This window comes from Nilaparvata lugens, chromosome 4, assembly GCF_014356525.2.
Source record: "Nilaparvata lugens isolate BPH chromosome 4, ASM1435652v1, whole genome shotgun sequence".
Taxonomy (NCBI): Eukaryota; Metazoa; Arthropoda; class Insecta; order Hemiptera; family Delphacidae; genus Nilaparvata; species Nilaparvata lugens.
The window spans coordinates 35,453,811-35,475,461 of NC_052507.1; the positions used below are offsets into that span (position 1 = coordinate 35,453,811).

The following is a 21,651-nucleotide window of genomic DNA, read 5'->3' on the forward strand; positions in this document are numbered from 1 at the left end:
TGATCAACTTGAAATTTTGCATATAGATTTTCAATTAACCAGGGATGGTTATAGGCCTATTTTCAATTCTTCAAGATCTCATTAAGTCAAATTTTCAGTTTGTCAAGTTCTAAAATAGACTTGCGGAGCACGGGTTACCTGGCTAGTTTAAAACTAGTATGCTTCTGCGTCAATCAGAACTATTGCGGGGATTATGGATTATTTATCAAATCTCAATGTTTCAGGAACATGAATTTAAGACGGGAGTTGCCTTTCTCGAGATTTAATAAATTTACTTTAATTTAATTTGAGACAAAAATTACTTTTGTCTGTATATCCGACTGATCTCGTAAACTGCTTCAACAATTTGATCAAATTTGGATGATTCTGTATGATAGGTGGAGGGTGTTTTTAAAACTTCAGGAGTGCCCGTTGCGGAATCTAAGTGCAAAGATTGAGTAAAAATTAAATATAGGGAAACAAACATAATTGGAACGGTTGAATACCATGAATACCAAATATTCATGGAAGGTCAACGGTTGTTGCCTTCCCGAATGTAAAAATATCTTCAATATTAGTAAGGCGCTTTTTCCATGAATTGTTTATTCTCAAACATATTCATTGATTTAGCAAAGGAAATAGGAAGAAGCTTTTGATAAGAATATTCGAAAATAAATGCAAAAAGGTTTGTTCATATTCTATTCAAACTGGGAGCATTCCTTATTCCTATTGATGCTGGCAACATCAATGCTGCCCATTCAAACAATGCTGACATATTCATGTGAATCTCACTATAATTTGTTTACATTACAGCAGAATATCGGGGCACCGAGCTTCACTCGTTATTTTTACTTTCCTTGCCCTATTACCATAGGTAAGGAAAGTATTGCTTTCCAAAAAAATTAAGGTACCCAAATTTCTAAATTTCTATACGTTTCAAGGTTCCCTGAGTCCAAAAAAGTGGTTTTTGGGTATTGGTCTGTATGTGTGTGTGTGTGTGTGCGTCGGATAAGGATCCGACACGAACGATTTCGATCTGATGCAATTCAAGATGGCGGCTAAAATGGCGAAAATGTTGTCAAAAACAGGGTTTTTCACGATTTTCTCGAAACCGCTCCAACGATTTTGATTAAATTTATACCTAGAACAGTCATTGATAAGCTGTATCAACTGCCACAAGTCCCATTTATCTAAAAATTTCAGGAGCTCCGCCCCATCTATGCAAAGTTTGATTTTAGATGTCCAATTATCAGGCTTCAGATACAATTTGAACAAAAAATTTCGAGTGAAAAGATTGAGCATGAGAATCTCTACAATTAATGTTCAATAACATTTTCACCTAAAATTGAAAATAAGCTCAAAATTCGAGAGAATGTGATTATCCAATTGCAAACTGTTGGCAACTGTTGATTCTAATAAATCATTCAATATGAAGAGATAGCAGACCTCGTATGCCTTCAGCGTTATTGTCCTGTCACCAGCTGGCTCAGATCTTCGAATAGTAGACTTGAGATGCGCGGGAACACTAGCGTCAGGTGATCAATTCTCATAACGGCAAGGAAAGTTTTGTGAGTGCACCACACCAGATTTTTAATTATTGATAAACAGAACACAATTCTCTAAAATTATCGTGTTTATATTATTTTCACAGATGGCTATATGTCAGGGATGCGATATTTTGATTTTTCACATACTCACTCGCTCACTCACTCTTTTACCATCCACAGCAGTTTCAGCCAAGAATGAATAATTATCCTTTTAATGTCGTTCAGCGAGTTTTCCCCAAGGATGAGACGTAGTGCAATCAAATTTTTATTATCATAAACCTACTATGTTACAAATTTCGTGAAAATCGTTAGAGCCGTTTTCGAGATCCGTTGAACATAAATAACCAGATATAAATGAATATATAAAAATACAGAAATTTCTCGCTTAATATAATAGGATATTCATCATTGTTGATTATCACACCTGCTTTAATCTCAATGACATAATTCTTATGACATTTTTGCTTTCTTATTACTTTAGCTGTTATATGAGAATACTCCCATTTGAATTTTCATATACTGTATTAAGAAAAATCATATTGATATCATGGAATTCAGTTGTCTAATTAATTGAATCAATTCAATTTATATTTATAACATTTCACAAAAAAAAAATGATCCCACTCGAATGTTTATGATACTTTTAAGATGATTCCTCGACCAGGACATGATGAATTTATTAGCCACAATGAACTTCATACTGATTATTATGGATTGACTTTCATGTGCCGAAGCTCTGACTAATGGAAGAAAGAATCAGTGGAAGAGATTTGGCAGCTTCTACACTCCTAGACGAGTGATAAAAAAGTAAGCGATAGGCTCTGTCAAGAATTCCAGAATAGGTAAGAGATCTGTTAATACCAGTCAAACAATTCCGAATTAACTTTGGAATTTATCTTCAGTTATTGCTGCAAGCAAAAGCAAAATTAACATGATCCCTGCCAATTCGATAACTGTGGAGAAAAACTATCAATTGCCCAATATTCCGCAAAAAACGCTGCAATTAGCCTAAGATACTAAAGAGCACTGCCAACACTTATATTATTCTATGATTTGATCCTATAATTTATATGTCAAGTTGTGGTCTAATTTCTCAATTCGTTGCTGATAGAGGGCAGATCATTAGATGCTCCCAGCAAATAGTAGGTTCTTGATGCAAGAATTTTAGCCGGGTTTTATCTCTGAATATCTCTAACTTGCTGAAGGACCTTGAGAGGGGAACTTGTTCCTTTAAGTAGTAGCAGCTAATCAGAACAGATATTTTCATCGTCTGTTGTAAATGGAAGAGAGAGAAATTAACAGCTGTGGTTACACAATTTTTGACAGTGTTGAATTGAATTGGATTTATTGTTTCACTTTGAGATGCAAGTACCAAGTGGTTGAAGGAGACTACTGTTGTTGATTGCAGATCAGATGACAAAGCAAGCGGCACTCACACTGTTTTGGGGTTTCATTTATCTGTTTTCATACTCTTCACTGGTACTCTTTCTCTTTATAAGTCAATTCATCTTGTTCATCCTGAAAATTTTTCACAATAGTTCCCCCTTCTCTTGCCTCCTCTAATAATTATTGTACTTTGTTACTGAATCCTTCCATGGAACTGTTCATTAGTACTCTCCATATTTCAAAAATATTCTGTGGAGTTCTAATCACTTGAAAACGTGAGACGATTAATCATTTGAATTAATTAGATAACTCTAATCAGCATCTTACCGCTACGTTACCGTTTTTTTCTTTTTTTCGGTAGTTAGATTCGACAGTGACGCTCACACATCCGAGCTTCTTACGAGTAATTATACTGTATTTCGAAAACTTCCACTAACTTCCACTTTCATCCGCCAAATACGTTCGTTGCAGAGGCGGAGATGATTTTTGAAAGCGAAACTTTCAACGCGTCCTCACTTGAGAGTAAAAACTCAGTAATTAGTAATTGCAGTTGTCGGTGATTAAAGTTTAGGCGAAGAAATCCAAATCTATCAAAATCATCTTAGACTGAAACTTATGGCTGATTTCATATGTATGTGTATATCAAAATGTTTTTGGTGCGTTCGAGACTAAAAGGTATAGTTGTCAAGGACTGGACTGAATTGTGGTGACAATTTCAAGGTTTGATTGGACAAATTTTCTCTTTCAATAGGAAATTATTTTCATTATTTGAAATCATCAATTTAGTTTCGGAAAGTTCCTCAAAGAATTTCTAGACAGAATGCACAAAATTCACAGTCGGCTACTGTGCAATACTATATTTGGTCGATACATTCATATACGTAATATATGAATATTGAGAATGTAGTTTATTATCATAGATTTTGTGTGCCTTTATATATTATATATTCTTTTTCAGGTTATTAAACTAATACTTTTTGAAATGAACTTTAATTTTTTCTGTGAATTTTCATTGTGAGAAATAATTTAATTTGCTAACTTGCTGCTCAGTTGTCGAAATCAATGCAATATTTGTACATTTTCCAAGTATTAGTTTCAAGTCGAAGAAGCTACAGAATTTCGAATTGTACGAACATTGACATTTTATGAAATTTTGGCTATTTCATTGAAAGGTAGGCTCAGCGCTCGTGTAGCCAGTCAGCTTTTCAGTAGAAGCGCAGAGTTCCAAGCTAGACGTAACCGGGAAAAACATGTAATGGTGTACGAGCCTTGGTCCTGTGAATGGGTCTATTCCCCATTTAGCAGAGGGACTAATTGTTAAGTTTCCTCAATCAGTTTTTTTCAATCTAGTGTAAAAATGAGAATCTAAATTCGATAGAGTTAGTAGGGGTAGAATGAATCAGGAGATTTATTGCGTTTGTGAGTCCAAGGAATATATATCTAAAGTGACTTTTTATGAGTTTTCTTATGCAGTACTTTGAATGTTGAATAATGTGTTTCTCGGAGGTTGAAGTTTGAATTGCTTAAATGGTGAGTGCCAAACTTTTTTTGATATTTGGCTGACAAATTTAGTTTCAAAGAATAGCTGGCCCGAAGTTGTATACCAGCAAGTTCGGGTGCCGACTTGAGAAAAACATTAATGGGGCCCGAGGTGAGTCTGGATATAAAACTTGACTATAGAAATTGACATATCATTTTGACGGCTATTTATTTAAGACACTTGCGGAAAAAAGTTCAGATGCAAATTTCTAAACAATAAAAATTTTAAAAGGTTACTTGTGACTATCATTCGTCTCAGATAGACTATATCAGAAGAGAGGAAGCATCCATTCCATTTCGATTTGTTGACATGACGGTGGGATAGACTGCAAGAATGTCTATCGGATCAGGATCATTTACATTTATATTACAGATGAAATATTTATTTTGGATGATCAACTGAGTCATGGGACGAAAATTTCCAGTGACACATGAAAATAGAATGATTCACTAAACTTTCCACTATTTTATGCTCAATTTCCTAAACGTTTTTCCTAGATTTCCAAAAGTTTAAAATACATTATAAGGTACCCAATAAAAAGGATTTGTATGTATGAACAGGTGAGCCCACCCAAGCCCAATGACGCATTCCCTCCCTCAATTTCAGAGGAATTCAGTTCCAGCTCCATCTTATTAATCAGGTATGTCCACAAAAAATTTGTTCTTGTAACTCCCCCACCCACCGCCAAAAATGTGAAGCTTACGTCAGTCGAATACCTTCCCATCAGGGTCGACACCCCCGATAAAAGGGGTTTAGAAAAAATTGTGTTGTTTAAGTATTTAGTCTCCACAACGAGTTGTCTGTACTATCGTACAATAATTATTTACGAATGAGAGCTTTGAGAAGTGTTTTCATCTGCACAATATAAGCGTCTGCTGGTCAACAGAGAAGTACAATTCCGGCCACACTTTTCAAGGATAAACGATGTCGAAGTATTCAATTTTGGAAAAAAACGAATCGCATCATAAGACAGTTGGAGCTGAAGCTCTCCTGCTCTCACCTAAAAGGCCCTTACCCCTAAAGATTTCTACGATTTTTAATAGATTACTGGTTTTTTGATAGAGCTGTTTCTGAACACAATTTATTGAGTGTCAGCAAGCTTTACAATAATAATAACATTCGAAGAATTGGGTGCACTCTTGGCAATTCCTCCCATTAGAGCTGAGAAATTCCTCCCATTACATCAAAGCTGAGGAAATTGCAAGTCAGAGTCAGATGATTATCGAAGGCCTTATGAAAAAATTGACTGGAGTGGTAATTTTGAAACCAGAAACGTCTTATCAGCCTGGAACAGTCGTTGTGCTATCAAGTCAATCTAATAATTGAGCAAATCATCAGAATTGAAAATGATTAGATCTTGAAACAAATGAGAGATCAAATGGTTCACTAATTGATTTCATTGATAAATTAATAATAAAATAGAATTATAGTACCCTTCAAAATTAATAAAATAATAAAACAATAATAAAAATTGTAACGTAACTACTAGTTTCAGTGATCACACCATCGTCAGGTTATAAGAATAGATTTGTTATTTTAAATAACATCTTCAAATTTTAGCAGCTGCCCCTATCTATCAACTGATTTATTTGAGATATTTTAGTTTTAAAATTTTATCCTGCAGTTTCTTTTTGAGCTCCCGTTCTTTCTTCAGCCTTGTCTTGAGGCCATTCCTTGTATTCCAGCTTTCTTCCTGCCTTGCCTTCCTTTTGATTCTATCTTTGTCTGCTAATAGAAAATATATTATTGAAAATAATTTTGCAAGAATGGACAGTTAATTATTCAATCTTCGCTTATTTATAAAAATGCCTTCAATATTAAATACAATATTATATTATTTTGCAAAATTGATGAATTGCATTTAATCATTTGGAAATTATTGATCAATAATTGAATATTATCAACAACAATATTTTTCAGTTCAAATTCTGTGAGATTCATTGAATAGTTTACTGTATTGTTATTTAATTACGATTCAGTATAAAATATAATTCAGCATACCTATATTCTAATCTTCAAGAATAAATGATGAATAAATATACTGTATTGCGAATACATTAATAAATATTTTTAATTCATAATTTTTGATAATCATAATTTATAAAAATCTCTTATGATGTATTATTGTTTTGTTAATTTTAATGGGTAGGCTACTACAATTCTATCTTATTAATACAAGAAAGTAGCCCTGAATTCATTTGATAAATTATTGTTAGCTTTTTACTCTCCTGTACACAAATTTTCACAAATCAACAGGGGGGAATTATTAACTTTTTAATAAAATAATTCATTATTTATTAATGTACATATTCTATGGAGATTAAAATGTTTAACGAAGGTTTCAATTGAATAAATGAATGAGATTTTTCAATATATTTTGATGGTAGTACTTTTATTATGACACAACAACATAATATGACTGTCTGAAAACTGGCCTCGACTAGAAGGTCGAAATAACCTAATCCTAGGACAAACCCTTTATCATGATGCGTTCGACCTTGATGAGGGCCATGACCCCAGACCCAACAGGGCTCAGGCCCAGGCCCTGGGCAGGCAGTGAGAGTGACCACCAACCAAAACAGAAAGACAACGAGTCAACTACTATGCCTATTGCTCGCTGCTCCGGAGAAAATTTCACTTTCTTTTGGTAGTGCGCTCACGCGTGCCGGCGAGTGCGTGAGTGTGGAGTGGGTAGTAAGAGGAAGAGTGAATGGACTACGAAGAGAGGGTAGAAGGATAGTGAAGGAGTAGGAGAATCAAAGTCGGAGTGCCTTGCTTCAGAGTTTCTGCGGCAGTTCCCTGCTGCACTTCTCAAAGCTGTCTCCATCATAATTTTCGGTGTTCAGTGCGTGTAGTTGATGGTTGTAAGTGTGCGTGCGTGCATTACTTCGGATAAACCAGAAACCTATTATTGGATAATATGCGACTCCATGCTGCTCTGCTCATTGGTCTGTTCTCATCTTGAATCATTTCATCAATTTCCTACTTATTGTATTTCTTGTGAAATTATTATACATGTATAATTATAATTATTATGTAGGCCTTTATCAGGCTATTGATATAACATTTGTATTCTCATTGTATTCTGGTTTTCTGGATCGAACATAACATGTCTTGGATGAATTGTCTTTTGTGTATCATTGAATATATATTCAGTGACACCTTCAATTCTTCAACACCAGTTGACACCTTCGAGACCTTCAATTATGATTAAGATATTCTCAAATTTATGGAAAATATACGAATCATTTCCAAGATTTGCCCTTTTTTCTTACTATTACGATACTTATAATAATAATTAAAATTGAACGAGCGGAGCAATGTTAAATGAAGAGTAATTTTCTGACCAATCGAATTGAAATAAGGAGACATTCTTTTGGAATATCATTCTGCAGATCGAGTTTGTTTGCCAAGGTTGATTTGTGATGATAATTCAATTGGAAAAATTTCTAATGCACTTTCAATGCTTTTCTGATACACCTATCATCCGACCAACAACGGAGGGGTGACTTGGAAAATGTTGGCAAACAAACTCGACTCACTCCTTCGTTTTTAGTTCGAGGATAGGTGTATCAGAAAAACATTAAAGTGCATACGGGAATTTGAAATTTTAAAGAAAATTTATCGATCAAATTACCATCACAAATGACATAATATTCGAGATGGTAAGCTAGTTTCAAAATTCTCTTCCCAGAAGGTTATTAATAAATATTAATATTAATAAATCGTCGATATCCTGAAGTCAGTAAGCTCTTCTCAGCCCAGGTGTGCTAACTTGTGGTATTCATATGACTCCTATTATGGTAGGAAGTAACTTTAAATAATATGTTTTAATATATATTCAATAATATGTTTCAACTTCAAGACATGTTTCAATATCATAACTTTCCAATTAAAATGCATTATATTATAATTATATTTGATATCCGATCAGTAACGTTTACTGGCTCTCTGATCCCCAGATTTAGTTTTCTGCAATTGTATTGACTCTCCAATCAAAAGTGTTCAGAACTCGACTGTTCACTGTGGGTGAATTATTAAAGCAGTGAAAAAAACGATAGCCCGGTTGTGATGTTGCAGCAATCAATGAGGCAATGATTTTAATATTGCATTCCCGCAGGAGAAAGTCATCTGGAGGAAGTTATTGAAAAAAAGAGCTTCAATGAGTTCCAATTCTTAATTCTTATGAGAATGAATATATTTTTGGACAGAATATGATGATGTGGAATGAAAAGTTAAAAGTGACTCAACCTTATTTCGAACTCAAAAGCTAAATTTGGGACAGGAATATTAAAGGCGATTCGTCTGTTTTTGCTCTTCCAATATCATTCAAATGATAATTTTGTAATAATGGATAAAAAGTGAAATCAATAAATATAAAATAAATGAATAATATTTTCCTTCCAAATTTTGTTTTTAATATATTTTTTGCAACACCCGCTATTATTTGCTTCCGTGTATTTCATGACTGCCCCAAAAGAATTTGTTCTGTACCCTGATCTTGTACCCTGCAATTTGATAATTTATAAGCTATTTCAAATTTAAAATCACATATTACATTATTTCATATTTTATGACATTTTACAGAGTGAAAATGTGGAAGAAAATGCTGTTTGGCGTCTGTTATTGATTTAGGTCCATTATATTTATATTGAGATGTGAAAACATTGTTGAAAATGTATGTCAGTAATATCTTTGAAACAATTTGCATATAATCAATGGACTTCATTTACTTTTTTGTTTTGTTCTTTTTGATAAAATAAACGATCACCCGCATGTGAAATCCTCTACTATTGTTTTATATCGTTCCTCTGTATTTAGTATCAGGCCCACACTAGAAATTTGGCTGAGCAACTCCAGATTTGACTCAGGAGTGATGTGATGTCACGATCAGACGACAAATAGTTTGGTTGAAGAGGAGATGGTCGAATCTTTGTAAGATTGAAAAGAGTCGAATTGGAATCTCACGCAGAAAAAATTATGAGGCATAAAATATCATTATTGTTTGTTTTTTTATATATGAACATGAAATTTGGTAACACATTCTAAATATCCTTTATTATTTTTATGAGAGTGATTTTCGAATAATGCATACTGAAATAAAAATGAAAATTATATTTCATAGAATAAATTCTGCACTTCTATACTTGCTATGAATTGAATTATATTGCAAATCCATGATTCATTGAAGATTAAGCTCAAGACCCTCACTCATTACTGTGTCAGTCCATTCTTTGAACTAGACGTCCCATTATTTATCTATTTATTTATTTATTAATACAATCACAAATCATATGAATATGAACAGGATAGAACAACATGCATAGCCCAAAACTACTCTGTTCCCAAATTTTAATACATATTATATTACTAGCAGGTAACCCGTGCTTCGCAAGGGTCTATTTTGAAACTTGACCTAATAAAATCTAGAAAAATTGAAAATAGGCCTATAAGAATCCTCGGTTGATCAAGAATTTATAAGCAGAATTTGAAGTAAGCAGTCCAGTAGTTCAGACGTGATGATGCGTGAAACATAATTTTCCTATCCTCTACACGTGTATACGTGATTAAGCCAGTTCTTTCCTTTATTATAGTATAGAAGATGATAGATAGATGGATATATCATCCATTCATCTATCATATTTCTATACTATAATAAAATAAGTGAATGAGAATGAATTTTGAAAGGTTTGAGATATCAATGTGCTTTTCTTTTCTCTGGAAATCCTGTATCGGAATCATGTATCATATGACCACCTTTCAATTAAAAAAACAAGTTGGATTCAAAATGGCAGTTCCAAAATGGCGGAAAAATTTGGGTGCGACGGAAAACCTGTTTTTATCATTCGAAAAGGATCCCCAATCATATACCTATCTTCTAATTTCCCTTTTAAGAGAAATGTTCTGCTGCTTCCTTACAACAACTGAAAGCATGACAAATAATTGAAAACATGACAAACTGAAAACTTGATGTAATCAAATATTGAAGAATTTGGTTTATAACCATCCTCGGTTAAGCAAGAATCTGTATGAAAAATTTCAAGTTAATCAGTCCAGTAGTTCAGAAGTGATGATGCGTCAAACATAATTTTCCTATACTTTATACCTGTATACGTGTCCAGTTCTTTCTTTTATTATAGTACCTATAGAAGATAATAGATGGATGGATGATCATTGTTATTTTAATAAAAGATAGAATAAGTTGAATAGTTTCCCTTTCAAAGGGAGTTTTGACAATCCACAAAACTAATTTTTCATTTCAAGATATAACGAAAAGGTGCATATGACCTTATTTTTTTGCTCAGTTTGCCAAAATACCCCTCATTCCAATATTAAGATTTTCGGCTGACTGTACAGTGAGTCAGTCATTCTATCAGGGCTCGAATAATTTTGAAATTTTAATTAAATTGAAGAGAATAATAATTTCTTTATGTCAATATCAACACCTTTATTCAAAGACATATTAACTGCATGCGTTTCCATATTGCCGATACAGCATTGATGAAACTGTAGACTTTTTTTAGCACTTTGTCTCAAACAGCTGTTCTAGCTGAAAAATATGAATAATGCATGCCACGTGTAGGCCTAAACATTGTATCAGGAAAACGAAGTTTCAAAACTATGGGCCAGTTGCACTTACGGCTGTTAAATATGGACTTTAACGCCGATTAACAAATCAGCGTTAGTTTTACGGATTCATTTCTGTTCCACAAAGATCGGCTAGTTTTCAATTCCGATTAAGTTTGCCGGTCAACTAACCAAGATTTTAACGGTTTCACAATCCGGCAACACTGTAATTTATCCGACAGTGATGTTATTGAAATTATTATTCTAAACAAATGGCAAAAAAGTGAGGTTATGTTATTGAAGCGGTGACTATTCAATACGCATGCACCATAAAAATGTTGTGTCTGTCGCCAGTGTCATGTGTCATGCTAACTGCAACGAACCTGATCGAAAACCAACCTCAAAAATCAGAATCTAATTTTGAATGCTAATATCAGCTAAATACTCTTTTCTATTATATTAAGGGATGAAATTCATACATATATATTAGCTCATACTTTGAGTTCTGTATTTTTTTTTACCAAAAACTAATTTTGGAAGACAGCTATCTGTAGGTACCTAATCGGCGTTAGTTGGATTTAATTTCCTGTGAATGGTGTTTTAAAATTTTTCACGTCAATTAGTTTAATTGGCGTTATCGCTTGAAATTTATTTTTTGTGCAACCAAAATGCATCTATTAGCGCTAATTTCAATTAAAGTATAGCATTTTATCGCGATTAAACGTTAACCGACGTATGTGCAACTGGGGGAAAGTTTTTTCCAAACAGATGTTTTTGAGATAATTTATTTGATGCAGCTGTTTCACATTCACCATATTATTATACAGAGTTTGTAAAAAAAAATTTTTCAATTATCAAAACAATACTACTAGTAGTTCTGCGAACAGTAGACCTCGCTCATGAATATAACTTTCAATCAAATGAGAAGGGCCAGTACAGTAAGTAGAGTATATTGTGAAGATTTAGCCATGTCATCTATTATTTTCTCCGGACTTATCAAGGAGGTACCTTTATATAATCATCTCCATATTTACAATATAAACATATTATATTACAACTTTTCTAATAATTAATTATAAGACATTGGTCAACTGACGAAAAAATAGAATAATAATTATGCAGTAGGCAATTTAGATGATGAATCGTCTCACAGACGATGGTGAGATGTAAAATGATTCTAAATAAGATAAGATTGTTGGTGACAATGACCTTAGGTTGCTAATGATGTTTTTCATGAAAAGTGGATTCAATGTTATGGCTTGTTATGGCTTGTTATGCCTATGCAGAATGTTAATGCTCACAAATCGGTTTCCGATCTCATACCTGAAGGAAAACAAAAGACTTGACACTGTAGAGCGACACAAAAATGCTTAAAAAATGCACACAATACAGTAATAATTATTGTACCTGATAAACTGAAAATTCAGTTAAAAAAATAACTAAAATAATAACTGATAGTTATGAATAAAAGAAGTTGGAGATTAAAGAAATGTTTATGATGTTAAATAATATTGTCTACAACTGGAATAGTTGTTGATTTATTAGTTGATTAATTTTAAGATTATAAAGATTGTCCACAACTAAAATATTTGAGTTATCTGTAACATAGATAATAATAGTTATTTATGTATTGATATTAAAGATTTTTTTAAAATAATTTATCCAATTAATTTGATAAATCAATTTAATTATTCTATATGGTAATAATAATAATTTTATAATGAAATATTATTAGAATAAGATAAAACAATTTGTATCGTCTGCAAAAATATCTGGTTGGAACGAGATTTGAAACCTGGGACCCAAAGTGTATCAAACTACACTCTAACCGTCTTGGACACCATGACGATAATAATATGTCCATAAAATAGGTTATGTTCTTACTGTGAAAAGTTGATGTTCAATTTCTGTCCGAAAATATATATGAGCTGAAAATTTAGAATGATTAAAACACCAAATTACAGTCAAATATTGCACAAATATGATGAAAGAGTGAGCATCTGAAGGAAAATAAATGTCTACAGATTGAACTATCATAATATAATAAAAAGTAGATCCTCTCATCTATCACCTTACATTCAAGTATCAGTCTCAAACTCATGTGAAATTCATTTTCAGCAAAAATGAACTAGAATCGTAATTGCAATCGAATATTATGTCTGTATCTAGATGAAAGCGAATAATTATGATTGTCATTGCAATTGCACTTCTTCAGGTCTTCTCACATTATCACAGTCATTATCTTTGGAAACGAGCCTTCAATTTCCCAACGCCCACACAATATTATTATTTAGCTCTCGTATAGAGCGAAGGCGGAATATATGGAAGGAGAGAGAAAAAGAGAGCGTGAGTGTGAGTTGAGGAGCGAGTGTGTAAGAGACGAAAAGGAATAAAGAGACAGCGTGATGAAGGAGTAGCAAAACGCTTGTGAATAAACGAACTTTCATTGGGATATGGGCGCAGAAACTGTCTCGAGACATATCCGGTTAAGATCCGAGTATAACACTCAACATTAAATGAAATATTATTGTCCAACACAGAAAAGCGGAACTTCCTTCCTACATTTCCAAGCTCACTGCTTTCTACAGAACATTTAACGCCAGCTAAAGCACACAAAACTTATTATTTTTCAAATACTACAACCTGAAATTATCATTACATTTTTAATATGAGGATAAACGGATTTTATGGAGTCAGAGCTGTCTTGAAGTAGGCTATATTATTTATGAGCTGATCATAAAAAAGATCTGAACAAAGCACAATCAAAGAAATCGGTGGTAGTTGAATCGGTGAAAGATAAAAGGGTATTTTAGTTGATTGGAAAGTAATGGGAAGCGCCTGATTATACACAGGGGGAAGGTTTTCAGAATTTTCGGAATGACTTTGAAACAATGTCCAATCTGTGTATCCTTATTCCAACGCATGATTCAAATAGCATACTTGTTAAGGTAGTATTTTTTTATTCCAATTCACAAGTTTACCGTATTTCTAATAAAACATACCAGTATTTATTCTATTAATCATCCATTATTTATTTTTTATCTTACTGAGCTGAGTGTTTTGTTTTTCTTATTGATTCTGAATGTGAATATTGTGAGTTTGAATAAATAAAATTTGAATTTGAATTTTGAATTTGAAAATTTGTTGCAAACTTTAATCTATTTATTTCTTTAATGCACTTGAACTAATCTTATTATCGTAATAAATAGACGAAACAATGATAAAAGTTGAGGGACTCTTTTTATTCCTGAAAATATTGTAACGGTTGCTATCATTCTCTTGTATGATAATTCAATATTTTGTAATATTTGCTAACAAATAAGGCTACAGGTAATGATACCAGAACAACAGCTTGCACTAAATAAAAATAATCAAGAGAGAGTTATTGATTGATTTTAATTTTTCTTATAAGGTTTTGTCAGACCTTTTGTACAAGAAACAGTAATAAATACTGCAATACAAAAATATAATATTATGGAATTCACATCCAGAATCACTCATTATACATGTACAGAGATATAATACATTCTCTTATTTGAAACATTGACATAAAACAATAGAGATAGATAGATGAAGAGAAAGAGATAAGGTCAGAGTTCTTTATTTATGCATGTTACGATAGAGAGATATTTGATATTTATTTAATACATCTAGCTTATATTGCCAGGTCTTACAAGACCTATGGCAAACACTGGTAATTAAAAACAAAATAATAACACGTACATGATGAAAAAAACTCATTACAATAATAGTATATACTGAAACATATTTGTGAAAATTTACAGGGGAATGGAAAATATGAAAGGTACAAGTGGGAGGATATTAAGGCTGAGTGAGGGGTAGTAAGGATATAGAATATAGAGGATTATGGATATAAAGGAACCCGGATTTTCGGTAGGGTTCTACCACTCTAGCACCTTGGGTTGTTGGGACGCTAGACCTGCTAATCTAGACGGGCAGCACCTCGGCCAAACTATGCCAATATATCTATGAGAGAAAGAGAGATAGATAGAGAGAGAGAAAGAGAGAGAGAGAGAGGAGAGAGAGAGAGAGGAGAGAGAGAGAGAGAGAGAGGAGAGAGAGAGAGACAGAGAGAGGCAAGTCAAACTTAAGCACAATAAGATTTGTCAATCACAGAAAATGTTAAATGGTTTTGTGTGTGTGTGCTGTTCATTCCATAAGGTAGGCCAGGAACAAGTTCAAGGTCATTGAGACTACATTAGATAAAGACGTTTGAAATTCTGGTTCGCGTAAAAAAAAGCCAGGTAGCAGCTAGTTCTGCTATAGTCCAGTTAATATAAATAATGTTCATGAATCTATTTATTTATCTTATTTATCCAGTTTTGATTGAATCCGCACACGTTCAATGTTTTGTAATTCCTTCTCAAAATATTACTTATAATAACTAGAGACCCCCTGGGTTGAAGAACTCGTTCATGAACTGTTGTATTGATCTCTGAGATCCGCTACTTGTAATTATACAGAGTTGATGAGAATTATTATTATGGAAACAGCTAAATATGTCTTTTACAAGTAGGATATCACAGTAGTAGATTCCATGGGAATCCTATTCCCATTGAAAAAACTTTCTGTCAATTCAAAACTTTTGTCCGCCATCTTGGATTCGTCATATGGATCCAACTTCATTTCGAATCCAGCTTCATTTTGAATCTAACTTCATTTTGAATTTGAAAAAAAAATCAAATGGGAAGATGATCATGTGATACATGTTTTCGATACAGAATTCCAATGGGAAATTAATGGCGAAACCCGCACATCGATATCTCAAACAGTTTCAATGATCTCAACATTTTGAAGATACTAATAAATGATACACAAATGAAATGAATGAGTGCGGTACCTATACATTGAATAATCAAGTGTTAGTGAACACTAGTAGTAGCTTCTACTCACATTTCAACTTATTGAACAAACAAATTTGTCATAGCAACTGCTATCACAAGTAGTATTAATATTACGTGTATGTTACAGACAGGCAGACAGACGTTAACAGAAGCGAGTTAATATAGAATGTATGAATTAATGTTGTGTATTATTCAGCTGAAATCATGTGTTGGCGCATTAAGTCTGTCTTACAATCTGTGTGACAACTGCCAAATAATAGCATCAGATTATTTAAATGAATGGAGCTATTAAAAAAGAAGTTATTTAAAAAATAGCATGCAAATAATTCCAGCTGGCTGATAAATGATAAATCAAAACAATTTTCTTTCTTATGCACTTTCAATGTTATTCTTATATCTTGAAAAAGGACGAAGGAATGAGTCAATTTTGTTGTCCAACGAACTTGACCTGTAAAAAGGTTAGAAGAATTCGTGTTCTAGATTTGAAGCTGATTGATCAGTTCTCTCGAAAGTTCTTGTCGAACATACAGACAGATAACAACTCTGGGCTCTAGTAAGTCAGAAGTGAGAACTTTGCTAACGCTCGTTGAATAATGCTTGTAATTTCAGTTTTAATATATTTGGACTAAAAATTATTGTGAGAATTGTAATGATTGGTATCATAACCTCATTCAGACTAACTCCTTAACTATAACTACCTAAATTAAGAAGAGGAACAGTTTTTGAATTAATTCTGCTGTTTCTCTCTTAGTCATTGTTTTGATTTTCTGCATCTGAGGATAAAAGAAAAAACAAATAGATATAGTTGATCACTGTGAGGTTTTCTGTGCCATGAGAAATATTGTACTTTACCGGTTCTAGGAAAAAATAGAAAATCAGAATCAATTCAATCGTGGACAATGATAATCATTAGGCAACCACCTACAAGCAATTAGGTACCCACCCATAAGCAACCACCCTACTCCAAAATTATAAAAACTATGAAACCCCGCTGAATATCCCGACATCGATATGGAGTGTTGTGGATAAAAAACAAAGCTGTTTAAATAAGAATCGCCTATACAGATTTTTAATAATATTTGTTTAGTGCAAGCATTAGCCCAGCTTCATAAGCGTGTTTTTTTCAAATTGATCCCTCCCCCACAATAAACGACATGGTTCTTGCTGAATATTCGATTTTCTGGGCGATAACAACTCATCGACTTCACCTGATAACACTGTAAAGAAACTATCACCCTTCCAAGGACAAAAGTGCCCATTTCTCTACTCCATGAACATACGTTTCTCCTAGATATTACACCCTTGATATTTATTTCTCTTAGAACTGATCATTCTGCCAGGCGTAAGCAGTCGAAAAGCTAGGAACATTGTAATATGTTACATTAATCTCTGAAGAATTTCTATCCCTCTTGAACGAGAACGAAAATGGTAGAATAAAGTAATTGAACTGTGACAATCGTTAGCGGAAAATTGGGTAGGATGAAGAAGTTGAATTGATGGCCATTATTCGGTTATTCTCACACAAAAATAAGAAATTGAGGATCTTCTGAGCCGTCGTGCAGAAAGATCGAGGACAATTTCAAGTTTCAAGTGCATTGGGAGAAATGTTCCTGAATGGAAGAAGTTCAGTCGTTTCTTCATCTTTTCTCAATACAGTAGGAGTAGACGGTCGTCGGAATCTGTAGGCTATCAAAGAAGAGAACAAAGAGTTCTAGTCCTATAGTGAGATCCACTTCAATCTGTCAGTATCGTTTGAAAAGGAATCGTTGGTAGGAGATCATCTACTACTGTCCTCGTGGCTTTTCACCACTTATTTTTTCATCACTATTTCTTTAAAAAAATGATGGATTCACTACTGTACTTTGATGGTTCCAATCGACAGTCTAGGTCACATGCACTGGCATAGATGGATTTGGCATTGCAATGGAATCGCTAGTTCTAGTAGCATACACCTTCATTTCTATTCAGAGCTTTCAAAATAACAAACATACAAAATTAATCACAAAAAATATTAACCAAAATTGAATCTCTGCCAAAGGTCCAGTTCCAAGTTTATTTATTTATTTATACATTGATACGTAGGTTACAATATCATTCTCAACAATGAATGATTGGAAAAGGAACAACAGGCTTGAAGCCCAAAACTGCTCCTTACCCAAATTTAGATACAAATAGAAATTGTCCAAAAATAAGTTATGTTTACACTTCACGATTTTTGTCCAATTTTGAGTCCAAAATATTTATAAACCAGGAATTCACAATTTAGGAAAGTTGAAAACCAAATTGAAAAAGCATCAAGATGTTCATCTATCATGTTTTCATACAAACTACTTGAATAAAGTTATCGATCATTTTCAGAAGAGTAATCTTGTAAAAATATAGAAATATTTTTCCAAAGTTTTTACTATACATGAAGCTTGTGCATTACATTTTAACAGTGAACTAAGGTTCAACATATATTAAAATGAAGAAAAAACGAGATATATACGATTTATGACTATTATTGTTCAAAATGGAGCTGCCAGGATGAAACGTGGATATAGTAAATAGTTATCAGTTATCATAATATCTATTTTGTCTTGGAATGTAAACTAGTTAGTTGAGTTTCAACTTCGTTGTCAATAAATGTCTAGATTACGAGCCTCAGCCCATCTGATATATGGAATTTATTCCCGGTTGATCAATTGAACCTTGATTTCTATTGAAATTTTCACTGTAGTACAAAGGAGAATCATACCTATGTGGGTATGATGCAGAAATGGGCGTGAACCCGACTGCAATATATTATTCTGTCCACCATTAAATTAGGAGAAAATGATGATGTGAGAAAGAATTACAGTTCAGTTGATATGAAATTGTTAAGAAAAGTCAACATTTCCTTCCGTTAAATACTGATTCCAGACGATATTACCTTGGCAGCTGAGACCGTAATATATCTGTTCTGGTTGAAGTAATCAAGCTCAATGGCAGGCAGGCGTTGGGAATGAAAGCAATGGTATGGCATGGCAAAGCTACCCGACCTTGTCTCGTGAAAGTGAGTATTAGTAACGCAGCGTTTAGGCCTAGCTCTCATGCGTGGCGACTGAATGCTTTTTGGCCTATTTCATTCATAAAAGTGCGGGTGGTAGCTTACTAAGTATACTAAGATCATAATTCTATTTCGTAATCAATGTTAGCCTAGGTTCCAGTTGAGGATTTTCTGCTGAATTTTGCAAAAGATTTAAAAACTTATTTTATTGAGTGAAAATTCAGAAAATTGTCAGTAGACTTCTTGTTGGATGTGGGATTATTTTCTTATGAATAACCATAAACCTTTTTCAACTCTCCTTTTTTACTTTCCTTGCCCTATACAATAGGTAAGGAAAGTATTGCTTTCCGGAAAATATTAAGGTATCCCAATTTTCAAATTTCTATACCTTTCAAGGTCCCCTGAGTCCAAAAAAGTGGTTTTTGGGTATTGGTCTGTATGTGTGTGTGTGTGTTGTGTGTGTGTGTGTGTGTGTGTGTGTTGTGTGTGTGTTTGTGTGTGTGTGTGTGTGTGTATTGCTTTCCAAAAAAATTAAGGTACCCAAATTTCTAAATTTCTATACGTTTCAAGGTTCCCTGAGTCCAAAAAAGTGTTTTTTGGGTATTGGTCTGTATGTGAGTGTGTGTGTGTGTGGTGTGTGTGTGTGTGTTCAAGATGGCGGCTAAAATGGAGAAAATGTTGTCAAAAACAGGGTTTTTCGCGATTTTCTCGAAAACGGCTTCAACAATTTGATTAATTTCGTACCTAAAATAGTCATTGATAAGCTCTATCAACTGCCACAATCCTCATATCTGTGAAAATTTCAGGAGCTCCTCCCCATCTATGTAAAGTATGATTTTAGATTCCCAATTATCAGGCTCCAGATACAATTTGGACAGAAAATTTTGAGTTGAGAAGATTGAGCATGAAAATCTCTACAATTAATGTTCAGTAAGATTTTCACCTAAAATTGAAAATAAGCTCGAAATTCGAGAAAATGTGATTATCCAATCGCAAACTGTTGGCAACTGCAGTTGATTCTAATAAATGAATCACTATGAAGAGATAACAGACCTCGTACGTCTCCAGCGTTATTGTCCAGTCACCAGCTGGCTCAGATCTTTGTTTATAAGTAGTAGACTGTAGACTTGAGATGCGCGTGAACACTAGCGTCATGTGATCAATTTTAATAACGGCATAGAAAGTTGTGTGAGTGCGCCACACCCGATTCTTCGTGTCAGCTTTATCAGACTCAATGCCCTGTGAGTAGGCCTACAGGTAACATAATTTTTGAGCTACTGAAATATAAGTTTACTCACTGTACGTTGACGATGGGGGTTTCGCAGAAAACCACCACATCCAAAAAAAATGGGACAAATTAGGCTATTTCGTCAAACTGGGACGACAACAAACTAGTTATTTTTTGATCCAGCTTGTCGATTCAATATAATTTATTTCAATATAATATTAAGATTTGTATAAGTAATAAATAGTATTCCATTTTGTTCATCATATTCAACTATCAATTTCGAGTAACTGGTGAAACAGTTCGGTCAATAGAATTTTTCAGTTGAGTAGAGCCAGAATGATGATCGTTAATAATATTGGAACTAACCAATAAAATAGATAACGTGAATTGATCACCTTCTCTGATATGAGAATATTATATCTGAGCCTATAAATATCTTAATTTTTTTCTCAATATAGTTAAATACTAGAAGGAGATTTAAGAAATAATGATATTAACATTATGTTTTTATAAATGAATATGATGGAATTCTCCAATATAAGGATATTAATGAAACTAATAATAACTCCTATAATGAACACTTTTAATAGGCCTATTTACTTTTCAGCCTTTTTAATGTTACTACAAACTAAGAGGAATACAGGTTCAGTGCTGCCAAAAAATGATAGATGTGAAATGGAATAGACCCAGTTTGTCTTTCACTATTCCACTTTGGTAGCGTCCGTAAAACTGACCATTTTTTTGGTGAGTGGTGGTTTTCAGGGCTGGCGGAATTCCGGTGACCCGACGATGGACCAGTGTCTGGATACTAAACGTGTGCGCTCTAGTTATATGAAGATTCATTATAAACAGTCCTAAATCAATCCATTTCTTGACGATGATAGGCTTTTTGGGTCGATGTCAAACGAGGCAAACGACAGAAGAGTCCTGCGACAGTCGAGACCAGCGACGGTAGACACCGGCGACATTCGAGGCCAGCGACGGTAGAGGACTCCTGAAAAAGTGGCCTCAAATGTCGCCTGCGTTAGGCGACAGTTGAGACCATTCTAATTTTTGTACAGCCCCGACAGTCGAGACCTGCGACAGCAGAGGACTCCTGAAAAAGTGGCCTCAAATGTCGCCTGCGTTAGGCGACAGTTGAGGCCTCTCTAATTTCTGTACACTCCCGACAGTCGAGACCTGCGACCGTAGAGGACTCCTGAAAAAGAGGCCTCAACTGTCGCCTGCGCTAGGCTCTCCAGAATGGTAGACAGCACCAAAAGAATATTAACATTTAATTTGTATGGATTTACCAGCAATTGAATAATATCCCATTATTCCTTCCATATTATGAATAAGTATTGCAACTTTACAACTGTAAATAAACCTTAGTTGCTTCATCATAAAAAACGAAATTTTCAAACTCGTAAATACCTTTTTGATACTTTGATGTCAAATTCTCAGTTCATGATAGATGTAGGATATTATTCTACGAATCAATATCCTGTTACAAATCAATAACTTTTATCAAT

At 33.7% G+C, this 21,651-nt stretch overlaps 2 protein-coding genes across 2 annotated transcripts in view; one reads left to right on the forward strand and one right to left on the reverse strand.

Annotated features, from left to right (window-relative positions):
- The window catches only part of LOC111060957, a 95,838-nt gene that overhangs the window by 46,061 nt on the left and 28,126 nt on the right, over positions 1-21,651 (reverse strand). The window lies entirely within an intron of this gene.
- The window catches only part of LOC111053752 (serine proteinase stubble), a 95,143-nt gene continuing 80,680 nt past the window's right edge, over positions 7,189-21,651 (forward strand). Inside the window, exon 1 of the mRNA XM_039427384.1 lies at positions 7,189-7,400. Coding sequence (XP_039283318.1) covers positions 7,373-7,400 — 28 coding nt within the window. The 5' untranslated portion in view covers positions 7,189-7,372. The remainder of the gene's footprint in view (positions 7,401-21,651) is intronic.